Below are 22,454 nucleotides of genomic sequence, written 5' to 3'. Positions count from 1 at the left end.
CTGCATGCAATACGAGCAAAATGTTTAGATGAACTAAAGATTCCTCCAAAGGATTAAGCACCTAGAGGAGTGCGCCCGGTTCGGTCGTGGTGGTTGATATTGGCCCCCCGTTCCACCAGACTTTGCGCCGCTTGAACTTTGCCTCTAAGGCAGGCCCAGCAGAGTGGCGTCAGCCCGTCTTTGTCCTGCTTGGTCAGGTCCGAACCTGGAGGAGATTATTATAGATGATTTATCATTTTAAAATTGAGGCAAACGCCCCCAAAGTGTCTTTGGCAAGATTGCACGAGTGCCTAGTTAAAAAACTCGATTCTGTCATATTTTTTAAGAAAAACGGTTAGTTCAATTGGTTAACAGTTTATATCGACCCAGCACTTTTGGGATACTCGTTTGTATTTCTCTCTCTGCTGCGTGCAGTAAGCGATGTGTCGGTCGCACTTGCCGTGGGTGGTGCTTTGTTATACACTGGTGAACAAATGTAAAGCAGCATAAATATGAAAATTTGATAAGTTGATAACTTGAAACTGTCTCTTTGCGGTTGAAGATGAATTTTGATAATATCTAGTTTTTATCGTCTTATTTTGTCTAATCGCCCGCTGTGCATTAGGTGCATCGCGCTCCAACCAATGAAGGATGCCACATACTATGCGATTTCAGCTAAACAATCAGCCACGTTATAAGCCGGTTGGGAATTGAAGTGTCTTTTTTGCTTCGACTTCAATTGCCCCAAAAAAATCATTAAATCCCCGCGTTTGCTCGGATTTTACCCGATTATTATGTTGGTGGATTTTCGCTTATCCAATCCTATAAGCCGACTAGATAAATGTTTACACGCGATTCAATCTGCACTCATTAAGCCGCGTGTTGTGGCTTCCGAATTCCCGATTTTACTCCCATTAGTTTGGAGAATATCGATACACAAACAACGAATTGAATTGGGCGCTTAATGCAAATTAGTGCGTTCGTAATACGCCTGTAGCTTTCATTAGTTTCCGGTTTTCAAAATGGACATCCTTTAGCGAAAAATCAACCACTCCAAACTTGCAACAGTTTATATACACGCAGAACAGTCCCCATACTCAATTGGCTGTCTCTCTCCGCTGCCTGAGGGGGCGATGCATCTGTTGCACTCGCCCCGGGAAAGCACGCTTTGTTATACAATGGTCAACAAATGTAAAGGAGTATAGATATAAAAAGTTGATGAGTTGATAAAATGACACTGTTTGGTTGCGGTTGAAGAAGAATTTTGACAATCCCTAGTTTTTATCGCCTTATATGTCGCTGGGCATCAGGTGCATTTCGCTCCAACCAATGGAGGAAAATTCGACAAATTATGCGATTTGAGCGCTAAACAATTAGCTACATTATAAGCTGGTTGAGGATTGCAGTGTCTTTTTTGTTTCGATTTGAAAGACCCAAAAAAACCATTAAATCCCCGCATTAGCTCGGATTTTGGCCGATTATTATGTTGGTGGATTTTCGCTTATCCAAGCCTCTAAGCCGACTAGATAAATGGTTACACGCGATTCAATCCGCACTCATTAAGCCGCGTGTTGTGGCTTCCGAATTCCCGATTTATTCCCATTAGTTTGGAGAATATTGATAGACAAACAACGAATTTAATTGGGCGTTTACTGCAACTTAGTTCGTTCGCAATACGCCAGCAGCTTTCATTAGTTTCCGGTTTTGAAGGGACATCCCTTAGCAAAAAAATTAACCACTTCAATCTTGCAACAGTTTAAATACAACCAGAACAGTTCCCAGACTTTATTGGCTGTCTCTCTCCGCTGCCTGAGTGAGCGATGTATCTGTCGCACTCGCCCCGGGAAAGCACGCTTGTTATACACTGGTGACCAAATGTAAAGTTGCTCGAGTGATGAATTCCAATGAAGTTAGTTAGCCCGAGTCAATAATTCCGGATAAAAGCCTACCTTTATCCAACAGCAGATCGATGAGGCCCAAATGGCCTTCGGCAGCAGCCAATATCAGCGGCGTCCGCCCGGTTTCGTCCATCTGCTCGATGGCCGCATGGTTCTGGATCAGGCGCTCCGCCACTGCCCAATGCCCCTCTTTTACTGCAATGAGCAGGGGCGTCACATCCTTGCGATTCTTCACGGAAATGCTGGCCCCTCGACTGATCAGGGCCGAGCAAACGGTATGACAGCCATTGGATGCCGCCACTGTCAAAGCAGTTTCTCCTGAAATAACACATCACATCAAAAAAACGTGTATTTAACTGGATAAAATAACTCGAATGATTGTTTCAGTTATTCAATAGAGGCTGTAGGCCGCAGTTCCAACAGTTAAGCTGGAACAGTAGCTAGGCCACCTCGATCACCTGACCTAAACAATCGGGACGTTGAACTAGGAGAAACCTCTTACCAGTAATAGAATCGGCCATGTCAGCGGTGACCTCGGCCATATCAAGCAGATACTCAACAATCTCCGTGTGTCCTTGTCCTGCTGCCGCAATGAGCGCCTGCTGCGCCGCCTCTGCCAGCTCCACGTCATTCGGGTGCTTGAGCACCCAATCGCACGCCAACAGGTACCCAACGACATTAAGACAGCCGTTTCTGGCCGCGTGAACCAAGGGGCAGTACCCCACAGCGTCTGCATGTCCCGGGCTGGCGCCTGCCGCCACCAGCTGCCTCACAACGTCGCAATGTCCTTTCGAGCTAGCCAGTGACAGCGCCGTCTGCCCTTGACTAGTGGGCAGCTCCACATCAGCCCCAAACTCCAGCAGCAGGGACACCATGGGCACGTTCCCCTCGTTGGCGTACATGCACAGCACTGGCGCCTTCCCCAAGAACTCGGTGACATAGTTGGGGCTGGCGCCCGCCAGCAACAACAGCCTGGAGACTTTCACATTGGGGCTGTAGATGTTCCTCAGATGGCAAACTGCCGCTGACACATTTTCCGAGCCTTGCGTCACCCAGAAAGCCTGCAAGTCCCGGGAGCTGAGCTGCCCCAGCGGCATGTTCCTGTAGACGTGGGCCTTGAGGATGTGATGGCCCAGTTCGAGGGTTTTTTCGGCGTCCAGCGGCGCCTGCACTCTGGACAGCCGGAAGGCGATGCCTGCATGGCCAGAGCGCAAGTCGCAGAGGAACTTGGTGGCCTCGTTGTCGTCCCTACGCATCAGCCACTCCCTGAACGAGGGGTGGAAGAACATGTAGGTGTTGTCCAGCCGCTTCACCAGGAAGCCGGACAGGAGCTTGAAGCGCTGCAGGAACTCCTTCCAGGGAATGAAGTTGTCGCGCAACAGGGCATTGACGGAATAGAAGATCTCCAGTAGGGTGAGCGGGTAGAGGCCAGCCAAACACACGCTGAGAATGGGGGCCACTTTCTCGAAGGACCTGATGGTGGGGAAGCGCAAGTTGAAGTGAAGCAGATAAATCTGGGAGAGCGTGACGGGCAGCACTTTGTACCCGGAAGACTTGGCCACCAGCTGGCCCTTTTCCAGGAGATCCAGCGTCAGCTTGGCGAACAGGAAGGATCCTTGCGCCAGGCTGAGCAGGTGCTGGGAGAACTTGTGCTGGCACACCGTGCCACTTTCCAGCTTTCCGTTGTTGGACAGAGTCACATTGGTCTGGATGCTGGGGCTGTTCTGCAGCCGGAACTGGATGTAGCCGAGCACGTCCTTCTGGATGTGCTCGTTGCACTGCGCCTGATCCAGGCTGATTCTGGTGAACGGGAACTGCTTCATCAGCTCCAGGAGGTGAGTGCGAACAGTCGCGACCACCTTCAGCCAGCCAGGGAAGTTCGGGATGTGCTTGAGCAGGAATGTGGTGATGGTGTCCCCATGGTCGGGCCGATGGTATTCTGCGTCGCACAGGGCGTCCACCAGGATGGTGCAGTTGAGGTTGTCGATTTTGCCCACTCTTCGCAGGCTGGCCAGCGGCTCCAAGATACCCCTAGTGAAGGCCAGGTCCGGATTGGCGATGCATTCTTTAAGCGACAGCACCGTTTGCAGCGTGGGCTCATTGAGCAGATACTCCCGATAGGCGGCCAGTTGAGGAGCCTGGCAAAGTTGCGCAGCTAAAGAGTGGATGAAGTCCGGCACTAGGCAGGTGTTGTTGTTGTCCGCCTGGCAGAAATGGTAGGCCACGATGCTGCTGGCCAGATGCTTGATCTTTTCCGACACCAAGTCAATGGGCCCGTAGATGGACGACTGCGGGCTTCTAGAACGTTCCGGGGAGTGGATGGATTGGTAAACTGGCTCTTTGCGCCTCCCAAAGCAGCTGTAGTCGACCAGTTGGAGCACCAGCGCGGTTTTTCCGGTGCCAGGGCTTCCGGTCAGGAGGATGCCAGGACTGGAGGAGTCTGGAATGAGTTTTTGATTACGCCTGCTTACTAACTTCTGGGAATTTTCGTACTAATCACTTCCTCCATGTGCTTAATCAGCCAGTGCCGGCCCAGGAAAAGAGGGTCGCGTTCCTGGAGGGGCACCTCAAAGAACAGCGGCTTGAGGGTGAGTTGAGGCGCCCGGTATTGGGCGAAGCGGATTTTCGGGTCCACCACGCCTTTGAGGGCGATTCCAGCGCGTGCTGATCGTCGGACGCACGTTCTTCTGTTCTTGAACAGATTCAGGTCCTCCACTTGGCCAGGTTGGGCGGCTGAAATCGGCCATTTTTTATTACAACAGTCGGAAAAAATCGGAGTAAAAGTGGATGTTTGAAGAAGCTGTTGTGGGAATTTTAAGGGCTTTCTAAGGGTTTTTAAATTTTCGATGTCAGATGGCGCATAAGGAAGTTATGGACCAAACTGCCCCACTGCACCTTCACTTTAACATCTTCTGGCACGCTCTTGATTGTGAAAAAAAATGGATTCTTTAAAGTGTGCTTTGAATGGCAAGACATCGGCTTTAAAACAGCGCATTTTCTATTGAAATCCCGATAAAAACAGCAGCGTGGTAGGCAGTAGAAAAAGACAAATAAATATATTCTTCGGGTGTCTTTCCTGGTGACGTTCTTGACCAGTCCGCACTAAAAATACCTGAAGACAATTTTTACACAGCTATACATTTATCTTGTAATTTTTCGCGTAAAAGACCTCCAGACCGTTAGTATTTTTAAGTAAAACTCTGCAAAATAGAGCGTTTTTGAGTAGAAGAACTTAAAGGAAAAAAATCAGTCAAAACTAAAAAAACACATTTTTTTAAACAATCTGCAGTCTTCAGAGGTATGGAGGTAATAAGATTTCTAAGTAATCTGTAATAAACTTTCGCTTATTCTGTTCGTTTTTTGATGATAATTTGATTTTTGTTCCAAATTCGAAGCTGTAATAGGATTTCAAAACTTTTTACAAAGCGACGAAGGATTTGAAATTTATTTCATAATTTTTCACGGAAAATACCTTAAGATTGTCAGCATTTTTAAGTGAAACTAGAAAATTAAGCATTTAGAAGAAAGAGTAACTTGGCTAAAACTTGAAAATTCTGAAATTTTCAAAATATAATTAATTAATAAATGGCGCTTAAAACAAATCTAAAAACAAGTGAAAAAAGTCATGTGAAAAAAAGTGAAGAAAATGTACTGAGTTACCCAGGCCTAGTCCGCACCGTTAACCCAGAGACAATATCCCAGGCTAAACATTTTTCAAATTTTCAAAATGAAATGAAGAACATGTGTTATGGGTTATCGGCAAAACCGTGCAGGTGTAGCCGTCTCTTAACATCTTCTGGGACTCTCTAACTAGTCACACGATTTTCACTCTTCCAATCTCCTTCTCGAGAACAAGAACTCCTCTTTCAACTGGGGGTTACATTTTTGAAACCGGATGAAAAACAGCCTCGCTATGGCCAGTAGAAGAAACTAAAAATTACTCACTAGTTACGCTATGACGGCGACTCAGTGGGCTGGAGCTGCAGTTGCTCTGACCCGACATGGACATGGACATGAGCGAAGCCACGCTATCTGAGCTGGGATTGGTCCGATGCGGATCCTCTGAGCTGCCGGTCAGCGTCGATACTGGGCTGGTATTGGTCGACATCATGGCGGTGGTTTCGTAGCTGGCCAATGACGAGCAGGACTCCGGATTGTAGACTCCTGCCATGAAAAATTCTCTAAAATAATAACTCGTTTTTGCGTTGTCCTCGTTTACCTTTGGTCCTTCTTGCGCTGTCGCCCAGCAACAGTCCCAGTCGCATGTACATGTCATTGTCGGATGACTGCTTCACTGACGGTGGCTTGATGGTGGCCTCATCGTCTGAAACAGGGAGGTTTTTGTTAATTTGTCATGGGCGCCCTTAAGAGGAATTGTAGCAGCATGCGAGGTGATAAAGAGTTAGTCCGGTTGAGCTCGAAAGGCTCGTCTAATTGCCAGGACAACAAACGTTTTCAGCGCCAGGTGAAGAGGTTCTAGTGCCGGCTGCTTTGCTGATGACGTTTATTTTGTAGGGAATTTCACTGGTTTTCTAGCGCTTTTTACACTTTCGAACTCGGATGACGGATAACGAAGTTATGAGCAAAACTGAGCTGTTGTTGGCTTCCCTTAACATCTCTTGGGAATCCGTTGCTAGTCACCCGATTTTGACTTGTGATACGGCATTTTAAAGGGCAGAAATTGGTCTTTTGAGTACCGGACTGGCAGTTAAAATCGAGTTGAAATTAGCGCCGCTATGGCCAGTAGAAGAAGACGGTCGAAGACATTCTGGGTGCAGCTAAGTTGGCGGGGCTTTTGAACATTTACAGTCATTTCTTTGCTAATAATTTCGTTGGTTACTAAATCGTATGTCAACATCTTTAGATTAGCATGAAACTTTTCCATTTTGTCCGAAAAAAGGAGAATTTTCTTCATCGCATGGGCCAAAGAGCCACCTGGAACATTCTTTCATCGAACGAACTTTCATCATGCAGTTTTGGGTTGAAAGAAGGGTTGAAAAAAACAACAAAAAAACAACAACAAAACATGCAAAGATAAGTCAGAAAATTGTCCTGCTGGTTGATTGAATCAAACCGGATTTTCAGTCCTAAAGTGGCCGGTTTGATTAAGTTAAAATAGCAAAGGTGGCTTTGCTAATGATATTTGGACAGCTAAACGTTGTAAAAAAATTTGCAGACTTTCTACTGCTTTTTAAATTGTTGAAATCAGATGACGAATAAAGGAGTTATGGACAAAACTGTCCTACTGAACGCGCCTCTTAACATCTTCTGGGAATCCCGTGGCAACAGTGGCACCATTCCGATTCTGAAAATTGCGCTTTGGAGAGCAAAAAATTGCATTCCGAATTAGGTCTGGGTAACACTGTGTTGCGCTTTTGAGCTGTTGCCGCTCTCTGAGTTAATGAGTTTTAACTTTCATTGGTTAATAAGTTATAACTCATGGCCGGTGACGAAAGTTTCGCATCTTAAAAAAAAGTCATCAAATTATTCCCTTTGCGCATACGATTGCTTGAAACTATTTGGTCCAAAACGGGAAAATTCTGAAATTTTGAAGAAATGTTAATAATATTATTGCCAAATGGCCCTTATAATAAATCTAAAAAAGTGAAAAAGTCATCAACATTTTCCCAGCAACGGAACTGAGTTGGTGCGTTGGGTTGGCGCAGCAAGCCATTTGCGTAGCACTGCGCCAACTCCTAAAAATGCATTGAGTTACCCAAACCTAATCCGAATAGCGGTTTTCCGTGAAAAATCGACGCAAAAATGCCCACGATGAAGACAGTGGAAAAAGGACAAATGAGGACACTCTTGAGGTGGCTTTGCAACGGATGTTTCCCACAATTGAACATAGCCCTTTTGAAGAAAATTCTTCAGGGCTTTTACCGGTTTTTAAACTTCCGGAATCGAGTGAAAAACACCAGAGTTATGAGCAAGCTTTGCAGGTGTAGCCGTCCCTTAACATCCTCTGGGGCTCCCTTACTAGTGACACCATTTTAACTTAGAAAACTGCGTTTTAGAGGGCAGGAAATTTTCGTTGACTAGATGCAAAAAAACTCATAAAAACACAGCAAATCATGCAAAAAAACGACATAAAAATCCCCCTGCCTGATGCAACCAGTTGATTCAAGCCTACTCGCTCCGTACTGGTGCCAGCGCTCCACAGAGAGCGGATTTTGCCCAAAACCACGCTGGGCCAGTGCTTGGCTTCCGATGTGACCGAGTTGGTCATTGAAACTATGCAAACGAACTGATGAGCGATCGTCTGAGCGACGAGTTCTGATCCCTACCTGACATGGCGGCATCCGATTGCTGCCTCCAGTTCCTGCTCAAGAAGGGGCTTCTGATCGCCTTGGGGCTCAGGAAGAACTTGCGTCGGGACTGGGGCGGCGTGGGGCAGCTCTGAGTCATCTCAGGGCGCAGCCGGGGGTTGCTGGGGCGGGTTTTGGGCAGGTTCTCTGGATGGCCCACTTCGGGCCGGTTCGGCGACTGTTCTTTGCGGCTCTGATGAAGAAAAGCGTGTCGATTCAATTAACCCGCTTAATTAAAATCTTTTGCACTGGATTTTTTTTGATTGCCAGCAATAAACTTTTAAAGCAATTATCAGTTGGGACAAGGTTGCGTTTTATGCACACTGAAAAGTACCGGTTTAATTCGCGCCGGATTAATTTCTTGCATGTTTTACCTTCATAAAGTTGGTGAAGTGACCGTTGGTTTTGAGTTTGGGGCGGGGCTGAAGCTTGTCCAGACTTTCCAGCTGCAAAGAGTCTCCAGAGTCTCCATAGAGCGTGATTTCGGAACCGCGCAATCCGTGGCATTTCAGCTCCTTCAGGCTGGCACCGTCTGCAAACGAACATTCAAAATTTCCTCATGATTTATTCAGTTCGGTTAATGATAAGGATCCAATCGAGAGCAAATAAGCTGGAGTAAACACGACTAATTCTGTGGGAACCGGCTCGAGCGGAAGCGAGAATTTTAGCCTAATTGTATGAGAAAAAGTTGAAAAATCCTTAGACTTACCTGTGGTTGAGACGGGCTCGGGCAAGGAACACAGCGGGCAAACTTCATTGGTGAACATGCAAGAGTAGCAGCGTTCATGGCCGCAAGTGTCGATCAGTCGTCGCTTTTTGCCCTTATCGAAGGGCATTTCACAGCTGGGGCACGTCCCGGCCGTACTTTCCGTGTCCAGAAGTCGCCTGATTGCGGCCAGATCTGCAAAAAAAAACCAGATTCCAGAAAAACAGTCACTCACAATGTGCCCAACACCCCAAATTAACAGCTACTTAAGCAAAGTGAATAATTATCCCTGAATTAACGTTGGCAAAACTCTGTTGAGTTCGCGGCTTTTTAGGCCGGTGAAAGTACCCGACGGTACCGTACGGTAATAACAATAATAAATGGTCGAAATGGCGGTTTACGGTTCGTATAAAGCGATTTGGTTCTGCGTAATCAACGGGTCGAGTTGCCCTCTTGTACCACAAACGATTTAAAGAAGCAATTCGCCGAAGACGGCTTCCGAAAGCGTCAAAGCGCATTAAGTGAGTATTCGGGCAATTATCGCGAAAACACCAGCCACTTGCTGATGGTGCTTTTGCAGTTGCACTAGCAGTATATTGGGTTCTTTATTGCCTTTCCAGCTGTTTTTGAATTTTCGAAATCATGCGAGGAATAACGGAGTTATGAGCAAAAGTGTACGGGAATAAGGCCCGCTTAACATCTTCTGGGAAGTGGGCAATATTTTGACGCTTAAAATTGCCTTTCCAACAGCGGATTTATTTTTAAAATCGATGTAAAAACAGCCCGGTTACAGACAAGAAAAAATTCCAAATGAAAGGATTCGTGCGGTGGCTTTTCTTCTGACGTTTTTGACAATTGACGCAGCCTTTGGGCACGACAGATTGTTGGCCAAAAACCGATCAATCGAGAAGTTGGGAGTGGTTTGCGTCCAAACCAGTGTCGTACCCGAAAGGCTCGGCACAACTTCGAGACTGAACAATTTCTATTGCGTTTGTTATGCTGAGCTCTTCGAGCACGACACTGGTTTTTGGCCAAAAACTGATCAATTGACAAGTTGAGTGTTTTCGCGTTCAAACCATTGTCGTGTCCGAAGGGCTTGGGACAACTTCGACATTGAACAATTTCTATTGCCTTTGTTGTGCCGAGCTCTTCGAGCACGATACTGGTTTTTGGTCAAAAACTGATCAATCGAGAAGTTGAGAGTGTTTTCGCGTCGAAACCAGTGTCGTGCCCGAAGGGCTCGGCACAACTTCGACGTTGATCAATTTCTATTGCGTTTGTTGCTCAAAAGTACTCTTTAAATACTATTAAACAGGCTTTTACGTGTTGAAAATAGTTTTTTGGACAATGTTTTAGGCACATTCTAAGAGTTATTTACTTGTTTGCTTAAAACAGCGCTATTTTCCAACCAATTTCAAAAATGAAAACGACGTTTTAAAGGAAATTTTCTGGTCCCTACCATGGTGTTTTTCCCATAAAAATAAGAGAAGTCCTGTGGGATTCCCAGAAAATGTTAAGCTGATCTTGCATAAAGTTTGTTTTGCCGGTAACTTCTTTACAAAGCAAGACACTCGAAAAATCAAAAAAGGACTTAAAGAGCAATTTAATGCTCTGTCAGACAGTGTGGAAGATTTTTAACAAAACGAAAATTTGACGATGATTTGAAACATCGATTTTCCTATTGTCGATAAGACCATCATTTTTGAACCAATTTCAAAAACCATCACCTATTTCCAAGACAATTTTGTGCTCTTTTCAACGAATTTTTTCCCATCAAAATACATGAACTCCTATCGGATTCCCAGAAGATGTTAAGGAGGCCGTGCAAAAGTTTGTTTTGTCCATAACTTCGATACTAATCAAGCGATAGAAAAAATTGAAAAACCGTTGGAAAGGTAATTTAAAACTCGGTCAAACAATGTTGAATTTTTTCAAAAATGCACAATTTTTTGTTTTTTTGAGACATGTCTTAGGCGGACATTGCACGCTATTTTCCATTGCCGACAGCGGTGTCAAGTTCCACTCGTTTTTAAAAGCGAAATTCATTAGAAAGCCGATCAGAATACAGGAGTTACGAACCAAACTGTGCAGATGTTCGCTTGCCTTAACAACTTTTGGGAATCCCCTATTAGTGACAGAAAGAAATTTCCTTTCCAACGGTGCTTTCACCTTTGAGATGCTGTGATAACTAAGCGAGTTATGGACCAAAATGTCCTGAAGTACCGCCCTACCTAACATCTTCCGGCAATTCCTTATTACTGCCCCAATTTTAACGCTTGAAACATCCCTTTGAAGAGAAAAAAATCGCCTTTTATCCAGTTTTCTTCGATGCCTCTTCGGGTGCTCCAAAGCGAACCGGCTCGTGACAACGTGCCACTTTGTAGGTTAATGGTATTAGAATAACAGGAAATTTTATTTATGGCACCAATTGGAAACATATACTGTTGCATAATGGTTTATAACCCAGTTAGGATTTTTCAAGCATGCAAAAGAACGAAAAAAACGGAACGCAAGCGGAGAACGGAAAAATATATTGCGGTAATCGCAAATATTCCGCAAAATTTATGCGACATGGTTCCAGCATTACGGCCGATTCGCGGCACTTAAACTTTAAATATCAGCGGCCTGTTGAGCAACAATTAATTTGCGCAATTTTTATGCTCGAATCCAGCGCTGAATTTGGCTGAGGCTCGAAATCAAACCATTGACCTTTTCCAGCCCCATCAAAGCACTTAAATCGATCCGAAACAAAGAATGGCTCGACTTGATGCCATCGGGTTTAAAACTATCTCAGCCGCGCAAATGTCACACGTGGGAGTGCTGATTATTGCAAGAGGAGCTCCAGATTTCTAATAAGTCCATGAGAAAGATCGAACTGATTGTGCTGAACCCACGCAAAGGATCTTTGACAGTCGCAAAAACTGCAATTAGACGTGAACCTGGCCGAGGCATATTTATGGGGCTCAGACTTCAAGTTGCGATTTTTTCTCAACTATTGATTGTTAATAGATTTTCTCAGTCAGTCTGCATGGCGCTGCGCCCACTGCCCTCCAGCTAAAGCCATGGCGCAGGTGACAGTGATGGACGATTAAAACGGCTCGAAGTGAATGGGAAATCGAGGCCAATTCTAAGCGCTCGTTTTGCATTCAATTCACTGCTAAAGTCCACTCAGGGACTTGGAAACCTCTTTTTCCTCAACTGACGGAGAATTATTGAGCGAGTAGGCGGATGGTGGGCAACACTTGACCACATCTGAAGTGGTTGTCCATCTTCTGGTGTTTCATTGACGAAGATCTAATAATTTCAGATGGTGGTCCTCCATTTATCAGCCAAGCCGTAAACGGCCGTTGAAAATATCTCGATCTTAAGAGCAATTAATCCAAATAAGGGCGATAATTCTCCAAAGCCGTTAGCCTTGATTGAGTGCATCGGAACGGTAACTTGCAAGAAGATCGTTAGATCTTTCTTTGGCTTTTGGAAGCCTTCACAGCGCCACAAGAGATGATCAATTGCACTTATTCACTACGAACACCCTGTATGCTTCCGCTGCCGATGAAAAAGCGACTGTCCATATCAGCCATCTGTGTCCATCCTCCATGTCCGTGTGCAGTTTATTTAAATAATTGCAGGAAAACGAGGGTTTTTTCTAATGACTGATCCTGTTATTTAGCCATCGTTTCTTTGATTTGAAGAACTTTACATTCTACAGGCTGTTGCAAGAATTTGCGCCAGTCCTTCCACATACGGTGAGGCCCAGAAATAATTTATTGAAAATTCAGTGGTGTTTTTTACGGAAAAAGCTCCACCCCAGAAATATTATTTGCAAAGAGCGATTTTTATACCAGATTTATTTATCCAGGGTGGTCCAAAAATAAACCAGGCCGATAAACTTGATTGCTTTTGAGCGAATCGTTTCTTCATGAGACATTTTTGAATTTTGACAATCTTGCTTCCTCTGAAGCGTGTTGTTGAAAAATTTTGTCAGGAGAAAAAAGAAAGCTTAAAGAAAGCTTCAGTTAGTTCGTGCTATGATTTTCGTTCGGTTGGAGTGAATGATCCTTTCTCAAAGAATTTTTTAATTTGGCGATTTTTTGCGCATTTTCTAAGTTTGGTATAATGCTCTTTCTGAAGCTTTTATCTGAACAATTATTCAAATGATTAAAAATTTTCTGTAAACCGGTCCTTCGAGGAAGCTTCGGTTAACCAGTGTGGTGATTTTGGCTTCGTTCGGGCGACTAGTTCCTCAGAATGAATTTTTGAATTTCGGCGATTTTTGGGGGTCTTTTAATTTTTGTTTAATGCTTCTTTTGATGCTCGTATCTCAACAGTGCTGCATGTTATTGTCATTTGGATAAACGAGTTTCATAGAGGAACCTTTTGGTAATTTAAGGTGAGATTTTGGTTTCATTCGTGCTAACGGTTCTATCGCAGTGAGTTTTTAAATTTTAGCTATTTTTGCGCGTTTTTTAATTTTTGCATTACACTTCTTCTGAAGCTTGTAGCAGAGCAAAGTTTTACGACATTGAAATGTGGCTATTAGCGCTCAATAAAGGAAGCTTCCAGTAATCTCGGGTGTAATTTTGGTTTCATTTGAGTGAACGGTTCCTTAATAATGCATTTTTAAATTTTGGGAAGTTTTTGACCATTTTCTAATGTTTATCCGCAACATGTCCGAAGGTTGTGTAGGAACAATGCTTCAAGCCATTGAACTTTAAACCTAAAGGTTCGATAGAGGCAGCATCTTTTAACCTGTCGTGCAATTTTAGTTCCTTTTGAGCGAATGGTTCATTCATCATAAATTTTTAAATTTTGGAAATTTTTTGGCGTTGTCCAATTTCTATCTAATGCCTTTCTGAAGCTGGTATAGGAAGAACGCTTTAAGTCATTGAAGTTTGGAGCTAAAGGTTCGAGATAGAGGCAGCACCTTTTAACCTGTTGTGCAATTTTCGATTTATTTGAGCGAATAGATCCTTCGTAATAAATTTTTGAAATTTGACTTTTTTGCGCGTTTTCAAGCTTTCAGGCCGGAGTTAAAGTGTCAGTTTGTCTGTAACGTACAAACTGAAAAACTTAGCTTTGGATTCATTTTGTAGGGCACAGTCCCTTATGCAGAAAGTTTCGACTATCAGTTATCATCAGGCTAAATTGCTACTAGTTTTCTGCAGAGCTTTCCAGGTCGGAGTTTTTATTTCGCAGCATTTATTTCTTCTGAATCTTGCAGAGCAAAAAAGTGAGTTTTCGACACATTTTTCAGGGGAACGTCCCTTATGTAAGTGTAGAAAGTTTCGATTTTCAGTCATCATCAGGTAATTTTCCGGGATTTTCCAAAACTGCATGTGATTTTGTGTAAGATTGGTAGGGCAAAGTGCGTTCTATAAGTGGGAAACGTTTCGATTTTCGCCCATCCTCAGGAGTTTAAGTAGGTAAAGCAACATTACTTCTGGAACTCTTTGTACGAAAGCACCTGCAAGTGTTTATTTTTCTTTTTTGGTTGAAAACCCGCTTAAACCAATAGAAATCAATTAAGCTTGGCAATGTTCGGTGCCCACACATGATCAATTTTCTTAAGCAACGTTTCCTCCGATTCTTCGAAGTAATTACCATATTAACAGAAACACCTGCGCCTGTTCAGCCATGGCGAACTTTTCGCGTAATGTGTAGATTTTCTCAATTCTCCAAGTGTGTCAAGCCATTCGAGTGCATAACACCGAATTTCCTGGCTTAAGAGAACCGAAATCCGAAATCGCCTAAACAGATTTGCTTGATGGAATCGAATTTGCTCCAAATATCAATCGACCTACTAATGTGGCCAACCGATAAATGGGTCCAATTATATTCTTGTACGACTTTCATTATGTGCTCGACTGCACGATAAACACATTGTTTACTTGGTCTTTTTTCCATTTGCGTCGGTCGATACGTTATCGACCTGGTATGGCATAATAGTTGATTTATTTTCACACGAATATCCATAAAACGTACGATCTGCCCTCCTACACAACAGCCAAATACGCGGCTCGAGGCCTTAAGCTGGCCACCACCATCTATGGCGTACCTCTAAGTGGACAGGTTTCGGTGCAGGATTGTCTGCATTTTCTTCGGAATTTAATGAAATACTCGACGTCCTTTCAATGCCCACTTCTTGCCCTCAAAACATACGTTTTTTGCGCCAAGGTATTCAAATTCTAGCGGGAGTCCCAGAGGATCATAAGTGGGTTTGGAAGGATGTGATATAACAGCGCCTTTTTCGAAACAGCTTCAAATATCAAAACGAGGTTTTAAAGGAAATTTTACTCGGGTACTTAACATGGCGTTTTTCGTATCAAAATCGCGAAGGACGTCCTGTTGGACTCCCAGAAGATGTTAAGCCGATCTTGCAGAAAGTTTGCTTTGTCTGTCACTCCCTTAAGGATCATGTTATAAAAAAAATTTAAAAAGCGCCTGAAAGATGTTTAATGTACAGTTAAAACAAGCTCAGGACTTGAAAACAATTCTTTCAAGACTATTTTAAGCAAATGTTAGCTGGACAATTCGAGCTTTCGTCCATTGCATTTTCGTCCATTACGAAGCAAGAGACACAAAAATCCAAAAAAGTGCTGGAAGGGCCATTTAGAACTTTGTTAGACAGTGTGGAAGATTTTAACAAATCGAAAATTTCAAGATTTCTTGAAACATCAATTTTTTTAATTTCGATGGCACCATCATTTTTCAATCGATTTCCAAAACCATCGCACCGTTTTAAAGAACTTTTTTTGCTCTCCTTAACGGTGTTTTCCCGATCAAAATTCATGCGCTCCTATCAGATTCCCAGAAGATGTTAAGGGGCCGTGCAGAGAGTCTGCTTTGTCCATAACTTCCTTTCAAAGCAAGATACTCAAAAAAGCACTTGAATAGCAATTTAATGCTCTGTCAAACAGTGTAGAAGATTTTAACAAATCGAAAATTTCAAGATTTCTTGCAACATCAATTTTTCTATTGTCAATGGCACCATCATTTTTCAATCGATTTCCAAAACCATCGCACCGTTTTAAAGAACTTTTTCTGCTCTCCTTAACGGTGTTTTTCCGATCAAAATTCATGCGCTCCTATCAGATTCCCAGAAGATGTTAAGGGGCCGTGCAGAGAGTTTGCTTTGTCCATAACTTTCTTTCAAAGCAAGATACTCAAAAAATCACTTGAAGAGCAATTTAATACTCTGTCAAACAGTGTGGAAGATTTTAACAAATCGAAAATTTCAAGATTTCTTGAAACATCAATTTTTCTATTGTCAATGGCACCATCATTTTTCAATCGATTTCCAAAACCATCGCACCGTTTTAAAGAACTTTTTCTGCTCTCCTTAACGGTGTTTTTCCGATCAAAATTCATGCGCTCCTATCAGATTCCCAGAAGATGTTAAGGGGCCGTGCAGAGAGTTTGCTTTGTCCATAACTTTCTTTCAAAGCAAGATACTCAAAAAATCACTTGAAGAGCAATTTAATACTCTGTCAAACAGTGTGGCAGATTTTAACAAATCGAAAATTTCAAGATTTCTTGAAACATCAATTTTTCTATTGTCGATGGCACCATCATTTTTCAACCGATTTCAAAAACCATTGCCCCATTTTAAATACATTTTTCTGCTCTCTTTAACGGTGTTTTCCCGATCAACATTCATGCGCTCCTATCAGATTCCCAGAAGATGTTAAGGGGCCGGGCAGAAAGTTTACTTTGTCCATAACTTCCTTTCAAAGCAAGAGACTCAAAAAAGCACTTGAAGAGCAATTTAATACTCTGTCAAACAGTGTGGAAGATTTTAACAAATCGAAAATTTCAAGATTTCCTGAAACATCAATTTTTCTATTGTCGATGGCACCATCATTTTTCAGTCGAATTCAAAAACCATCGCACCGTTGTAAAGAACTTTTTCTGCTCTCCTTAAAGGTGTTTTCCCGATCAAAATACATGAACTCCTGTCGGATTCCCAGAATTATGGAGGATATATCCCAGATTATGGAGGTCTTGCAGAAAATTTGTTTTGTCCAGAACGTCCTTACTAATCAAGCGATTTAAAAGATCGAAAAAGCGTGTGAAGAAAAATTTAAAACTCTGTTAGACATTATTGAAAATTTTTCAAAAATTGAAAATTTAAAGATTTTTTGAAACATATCTTAAGCGGACATGGCATACTATTTTCAATTGCAGATAGCGGTGTCACTTTCCATCCGATTTTAAAACTGACAAATCCATTGTAAAGCCGATTTTATCCTCTTCTTCAGACATGATTTGGCTTCGAAACATTACAATGCTCATGACATTACCAGAGGATGTTAAGAGGACACTGCAGAAAGTTTCTTTTGTCGATATCTTCGTTAGTTATCACAGAATTTCTAAAATAAAAAATACTCTCGAATGGGTGTCATGAAGATTTTGTCAAAAACGTCTTCATTTCAAGAAGGTTTGATTTTGGCTAAAAAAAGAAGAAGGAAATTCCGATAGTTTACATTTAGGCGCAAGATTAGGGCAACATTTCATGTTTTTTGTATCGCTTTTGCTCATTTCTCGCAGACAAATTGAGCCATAGAACTCATTTTTTCATCGCTGAATGGCGCTTCTAGCAAGTAAAGCATCAATTAAGAAATGTTGCTAGTTTGCCCAAAAAAGTTTTGATTCCAAGAAGTTTTCGATTTGGCTATTTTTTTGGTTCCAAAATCGACTCAATCCTAACGGTGCATTTTTCGACGTTTTTGAGGAACCATTTGAGCCACAGATTTCGTTTTGGCATCATTAGAAAGAGAATTGGAAACTCGATTCAGTTCTACCAACGCGGGTGAGGAAATTATCGTAGTTTTGAAACAAAATTTGACTATTAGACTCCCAGGTGCAAGATTATGCCAACATTTCCTGGTTTCCGTCCCGTTTTTGCGCTTTTCTCGGTAACCAATTGAGCAAGTGTGCCGATCAGTGGAGAGAGAACTAGTTTTAGTTTTGGGCTGTTTGAAGCAGGCTCTTAAAGTGACTCAATTACTCAAGCTCCAATGACGATGCAATTTCTCATCCGGATTTCAATAGTCAAAATGCCCTTCGAGTGCCGATTTCACGCCCTCCAAAGTGCAATTCTTCGCATCACAATGGCAATGTCCCGGTGGCATTCCCAGAAGATGTTAAGACAGCCCTATTTTGCACATAACTTTGGTGTTCTTTGTGCGATTTTAAAAATAGAAACACCCTTGAAAAAACAAAGAGATGCTCGACGCAACGCCAATAATGTGTAGTAGTAAATTGCTGAAGATTGGCTGTATCGGTTTCTCAGCTGGTTCGTACAAGAAAACATCAACAACGTGTAAAAGGTAATTTAATGGTTGCAAGCGATTCGGGTGCTGCGAAGACAGGCCAACATTCCTCGACGGTCACTCTTGACAAATCCGAACAATTCGGCTAGACAGTCTGGTATTCATGGGGGCTATTTATAAAACGAACGGCTTTTTCTGGTCCTCTCCCATCTAGAAACTCTTTGAAGATCGAAAACCACAAATTGGAGCATCAGGAGCTTGATGGAACCACGTTACGACTGGGGGGCTCCAGACGACCGTTAAGTGGTTCCCAGGTTCTACTGGTGGAACCCAACTGGTTTTCGGCCGATGGAATGAATCACCGACTTTCAATTTGTTTTTGCCTCGAACCGTTGGCGTCTTATTATAATGACTGGGCGATTCAGTTCAGTGTGGAAGCTGAAGAACTCTAAACGAAAATTGATTGATTTGGATTAACCCAGTGCTGATAGAATGCAGCAAAGTAGTGGGTTTTAATCGTTATCGGACTTATCGGCTGGTTGAGCTAATCTTCGATGATTTATTGCGGCGACTTCTTCCTCTTCATGTGGACCAATTAAAGGCCAATTAGAGCAAACCGTGTTGCTCGATGGGAGCTATTTAAGTACACGTCCGCTCAGCAACATGCATACTTAAGTCGGATTCTTCAGCCAGCGTTTTTTCGCTTTCGTCACGGGGAACACACACATGCATTAAAGCGACTTTGTCTATCTTTAGATCCTGCGGGATTGCTGCCACTGTCGCAGCGAAAATGGGAGCGATTCAATCACCATCACCAGCAAACTCTACCCATTTTACACTCACCCATCACGCTGAAGCTTCTTGTATTACCATTACGTTGCGAATCCATCAGAATGGTGTCGGATTCAGTCTCTTTGACACTGGCAAGTGCGTTCAGTGACCTCTTTGTGCACACCTCACTTGTTCTCTCAACACTTGCCACCACATAATACCAAAGTCAAGTTAGCTGTATCTCGGTGCAGATCTATATTTCGCCTTTTCTCTCATGGTACTGGCCAACAGGTTTACCTACGGGTACCTTCATCCGGACGCTTTATGCGGCCCTTTCTGCGCGTCCACAGGTCATTTTTCCCGGAAACCTGCAATTGATGGGACAGTTTTATGCCGCTCATAGTCAAGGTGGGCGGATTTAGTTGACCACTCTTCAGCTCTGCAGCTTGAAAGGCATTTCAGTTGGAACTTCTTAATTTGGTTCTTGGATTTTAACACCCAAGGGAGCGTCTCCCTCGAGTTGCCACACGTTTTCAAAAGTCCTAATCGATTTTTTCAAGGGATTTAAATCGATCCATCAAGCGCTTACGTACATACTTACACCTCAGACCTGATTTTTCACTGTACAACTAACTAACTGCCTTCTGCATGGAAGTTGCGGACTTTGCGGAGTTTCTTTTAGCCGAACTTTCATTCGTTAGACAAGGGAATCCGTAGTTGCAAACTTTTACTGCGTTTGACTTTGGGAGTCTCGGAAAAATCAGAGAATCGTTGGATTAGAGTGAAACTTCTCTTGGTTGTAGACTGAAATGTTTTCTCCTAAATGTGCAAATTTCAAGCGTCAACTTGCATTTGTTTGGAAGTTGGCAATTTTCTAAAACAGCCGTGAGTGGATTGCTGAATGTTTTTAAAAGTTAGGCATTGGAGGTTTCTAAAACACCAAGACAGTTGGTTGGATTTGAGGGAAACTTCACTCGAATGTAGCTTGAAATGTTTCATTTCCCGTGTTTCAAATTTTAACTTTGTTTGATTTAGAAACTATGGATTTGTTAAGTCATGTTTAGGCCTTAACGCCCTGCCAATGCTTTAAGTTGGGTTTTAGAGGTTCCAAAAAATAAAAAATTGAATGGATTTGAGTTAAACTCTGCATGGATACAGCGTGCGATGTCTTCTTCGAAATGGCAAAATTTCAAGCTGGAACTTGTTTTCGTTTAGAACCTAGCAAATTTTAAATCACGTTGAAGCTTTAGAGCTTTGCCAGTGGCTAATGCGAGGCTTTTAAAGTCAGGTTTAAGAGGTTTCTAAAAAAATCAAGAAATTGTTGGATTTTAGTGAAGCTTTGCACAGTGGTAGTCTGAAGTGTCGTCTCCTGATTATGGAAACTTCAAGTTTGAACTTGTTCTAGTTTAGAAGCTGGCATATTTTAAAATCATGCATAGGCCTTACAATCCTACCAATGACTGTATGTCAGGATTTTCAGACTTGTAGAAATGTAGGATTTAAGTGCAATTTGGCGCGATTGTAGCTTGAAGTCTCCTCGTCCCAATAAGAAGATTTGAAGTTTAAACTTGTTCTTGTTTAGAAACCGGCAATGTTTAAATTGCCTCTTTCCTCTGAAAGCTTTTGCGTCTTGCTACTGCGAATGGTTTGGAGGTTTTAAAAAAATAAAAAATTGAATGGATTTGAGTGAAAATTTGACTCGTTATAGCTTAAAATGTCTTCTTCGAAATATGAAGATCGCAAGTTTGAACTTGTTGTGGTTTAGAAACTGAGAATTTTTTGATCAGTGCCTAATGGGACGCTTTTAAAGTTAGGTTTTGGAGATTCCAAAAAAAAATCAACAAATTATTGGATTTGAGTAAAACTTTTCTTTGCAGTAGCTTGAGGTGCCTCCCTCCGAATGTACAAAATTTTTTAGTTTGGACTTGATTTAGTTTAGAAACTGGCCATTTTTAAATTACATTGAAGCGATTGAGATTTCAAAGTTTCAAAGCTCTTCCTGGTTATAGATTGAAGCGTCTTCTTCCAAATATCAAAACTTAAAGTTTGAACTTGTTTTTGTTGAAAAACTGGAACCTTAAACGTTGAAGCCTTAGAGCCCAGCCAGTGGCTAATGGGAGGATTTTAGGATTTGAGGCTAATGGGAAAAAGCTAGCAATTTTTAAGTCACCCTGAAAGCCCAGTAAGTGGTTAATGTGAAGGTTGCTAAACTTTGTCTTTGGAGGCTCCTTAAAAATCAGCTGTTTGATTAATTTTATTCAAATTCCTTCCTAGTAGTAGCTGGAAGTAATCGTTCCTGAACTTCAAAATTTCCTGGCTCATATTGATTTGATCAGGGAGTATGATTTTTTTAAAATCATGTCTGCACTGGGTTGCGCAAGTTGTAGATTAAAGGGCTAAAAAATAGGGCGAGTATGAACTTTTTGCCAGTTTCTGGTCCAAAGAGACCCGTGTTTTAAGTAAATCGGAATTGACTTCTTTGGGATTCGCTTTCTCAAAGAGACAATCGCGAACTTTTAACTTCTCCCTGGTTGTTCAAAAAAAGGCGAACGTCTATGGCATGTTGTTTTACGTTTGTTTGCATGTTTGGGTGGCATATTTTGATCCGATTTGAACTTGTTGCGAAAAAGTCGTCATGATTCCTCACACTCGCCTTATCTCCCCTTGAGAGTGGCGCCGATGGTTTGAGGAAAAAAATCGAGCTGCGATTGCACGTCACATTGATTCAATTCCACAATAACAAATGGGTTAATTTGAACAAAGGTTATCGCTACTGGCCGGGATTATTTGCATCCACGACAGGAAACATTCATTAATTAAACTTGTCCGCTGTTACGTAAAATCGGATTAAATTGCTATTGTCTCGTCATCGTTTTTGTTGGATTCAAGGCTTTTCGTCGCCGCTGTCTCATTTCAAGGTTCGGTGCCATTTTCCAGACTGGCCGAAGCTGATTAAGGCTTTTTACGCCACTTTCTTCTCGCGTCGACAGGCGGAAAAAACCCGGAAACCGCAACACTAATTTGGCTGGTCGGTGGGCGTTTCAGAGAATTCGACATTCCACGACAAAACAAGAGAAAAGTGGCCTTTAAATAGCGGGTGATGCGCCCGAACACAAAAGAACCGAAAGGCGTTTAACGAGCGGTACTAACTTTAGAAATCTATTGTTGGATGCAGCCCAGAGAACCCGGAGCGGATGAAGATGGAAGAAGAAAAGGTGTCACTGCACCGGCCATTTAAACTGGTAACTCGACGCGATTCTACCTGCTCAGCTTGGTTTTATTTGGCTTCTTCAGCCCTGACTAATCGGAAAATTGATTTCAATTAGCGGCTGTGCAAACTGCAATGCTCAAAATGCACTCGAAGCGGCTGAATCATCATCGGAAAGGTGAAGCTCAATGGGAATCAGGTTCCTTATCATATCACCTTTGGGTTCGCTATCAGTTATTTCATACAATAAAATCCGGCGGCGCCAGCTCGATGATCACACCTATTCAACCGGATTTTCCAAACCCAGTTTTC

The 22,454-nt window shown here is 42.7% G+C and overlaps 1 protein-coding gene across 7 annotated transcripts in view; it reads right to left on the bottom strand.

The window, feature by feature from the left end:
• The window catches only part of LOC109543391 (protein TANC2), a 44,127-nt gene that overhangs the window by 1,301 nt on the left and 20,372 nt on the right, over window positions 1-22,454 (bottom strand). For 3 of the 7 annotated variants that reach the window (XM_019913078.2, XM_019913082.2, XM_019913084.2), the window contains 10 exons: window positions 8,895-9,086; window positions 8,560-8,717; window positions 8,165-8,378; window positions 7,983-8,111; window positions 6,097-6,201; window positions 5,823-6,041; window positions 4,371-4,610; window positions 2,380-4,317; window positions 1,929-2,195; window positions 62-205 (listed from right to left, as the gene is read on the bottom strand). In XM_019913078.2, coding sequence (XP_019768637.2) covers window positions 62-205; window positions 1,929-2,195; window positions 2,380-4,317; window positions 4,371-4,610; window positions 5,823-6,041; window positions 6,097-6,201; window positions 7,983-8,111; window positions 8,165-8,378; window positions 8,560-8,717; window positions 8,895-9,086 — 3,606 coding nt within the window. Of the gene's footprint in view, window positions 1-61; window positions 206-1,928; window positions 2,196-2,379; window positions 4,318-4,370; window positions 4,611-5,822; window positions 6,042-6,096; window positions 6,202-7,982; window positions 8,112-8,164; window positions 8,379-8,559; window positions 8,718-8,894; window positions 9,087-19,006; window positions 19,303-22,084; window positions 22,235-22,454 lie in introns of those variants that run through there. The other 4 variants (XM_019913080.2, XM_019913079.2, XM_019913085.2 and 1 more) reach the window with 4 other exon arrangements.

The sequence above is a fragment of the Dendroctonus ponderosae genome, unplaced genomic scaffold (genome assembly GCF_020466585.1).
Source record: "Dendroctonus ponderosae isolate FM_Combo_2020 unplaced genomic scaffold, Dpon_F_20191213v2 Dpon_F_20191213_1, whole genome shotgun sequence".
Lineage (NCBI taxonomy): Eukaryota > Metazoa > Arthropoda > Insecta > Coleoptera > Curculionidae > Dendroctonus > Dendroctonus ponderosae.
The sequence above is the reverse complement of the archived record's forward strand: the minus strand, read 5'-3'. Positions and strand labels throughout refer to the sequence as shown.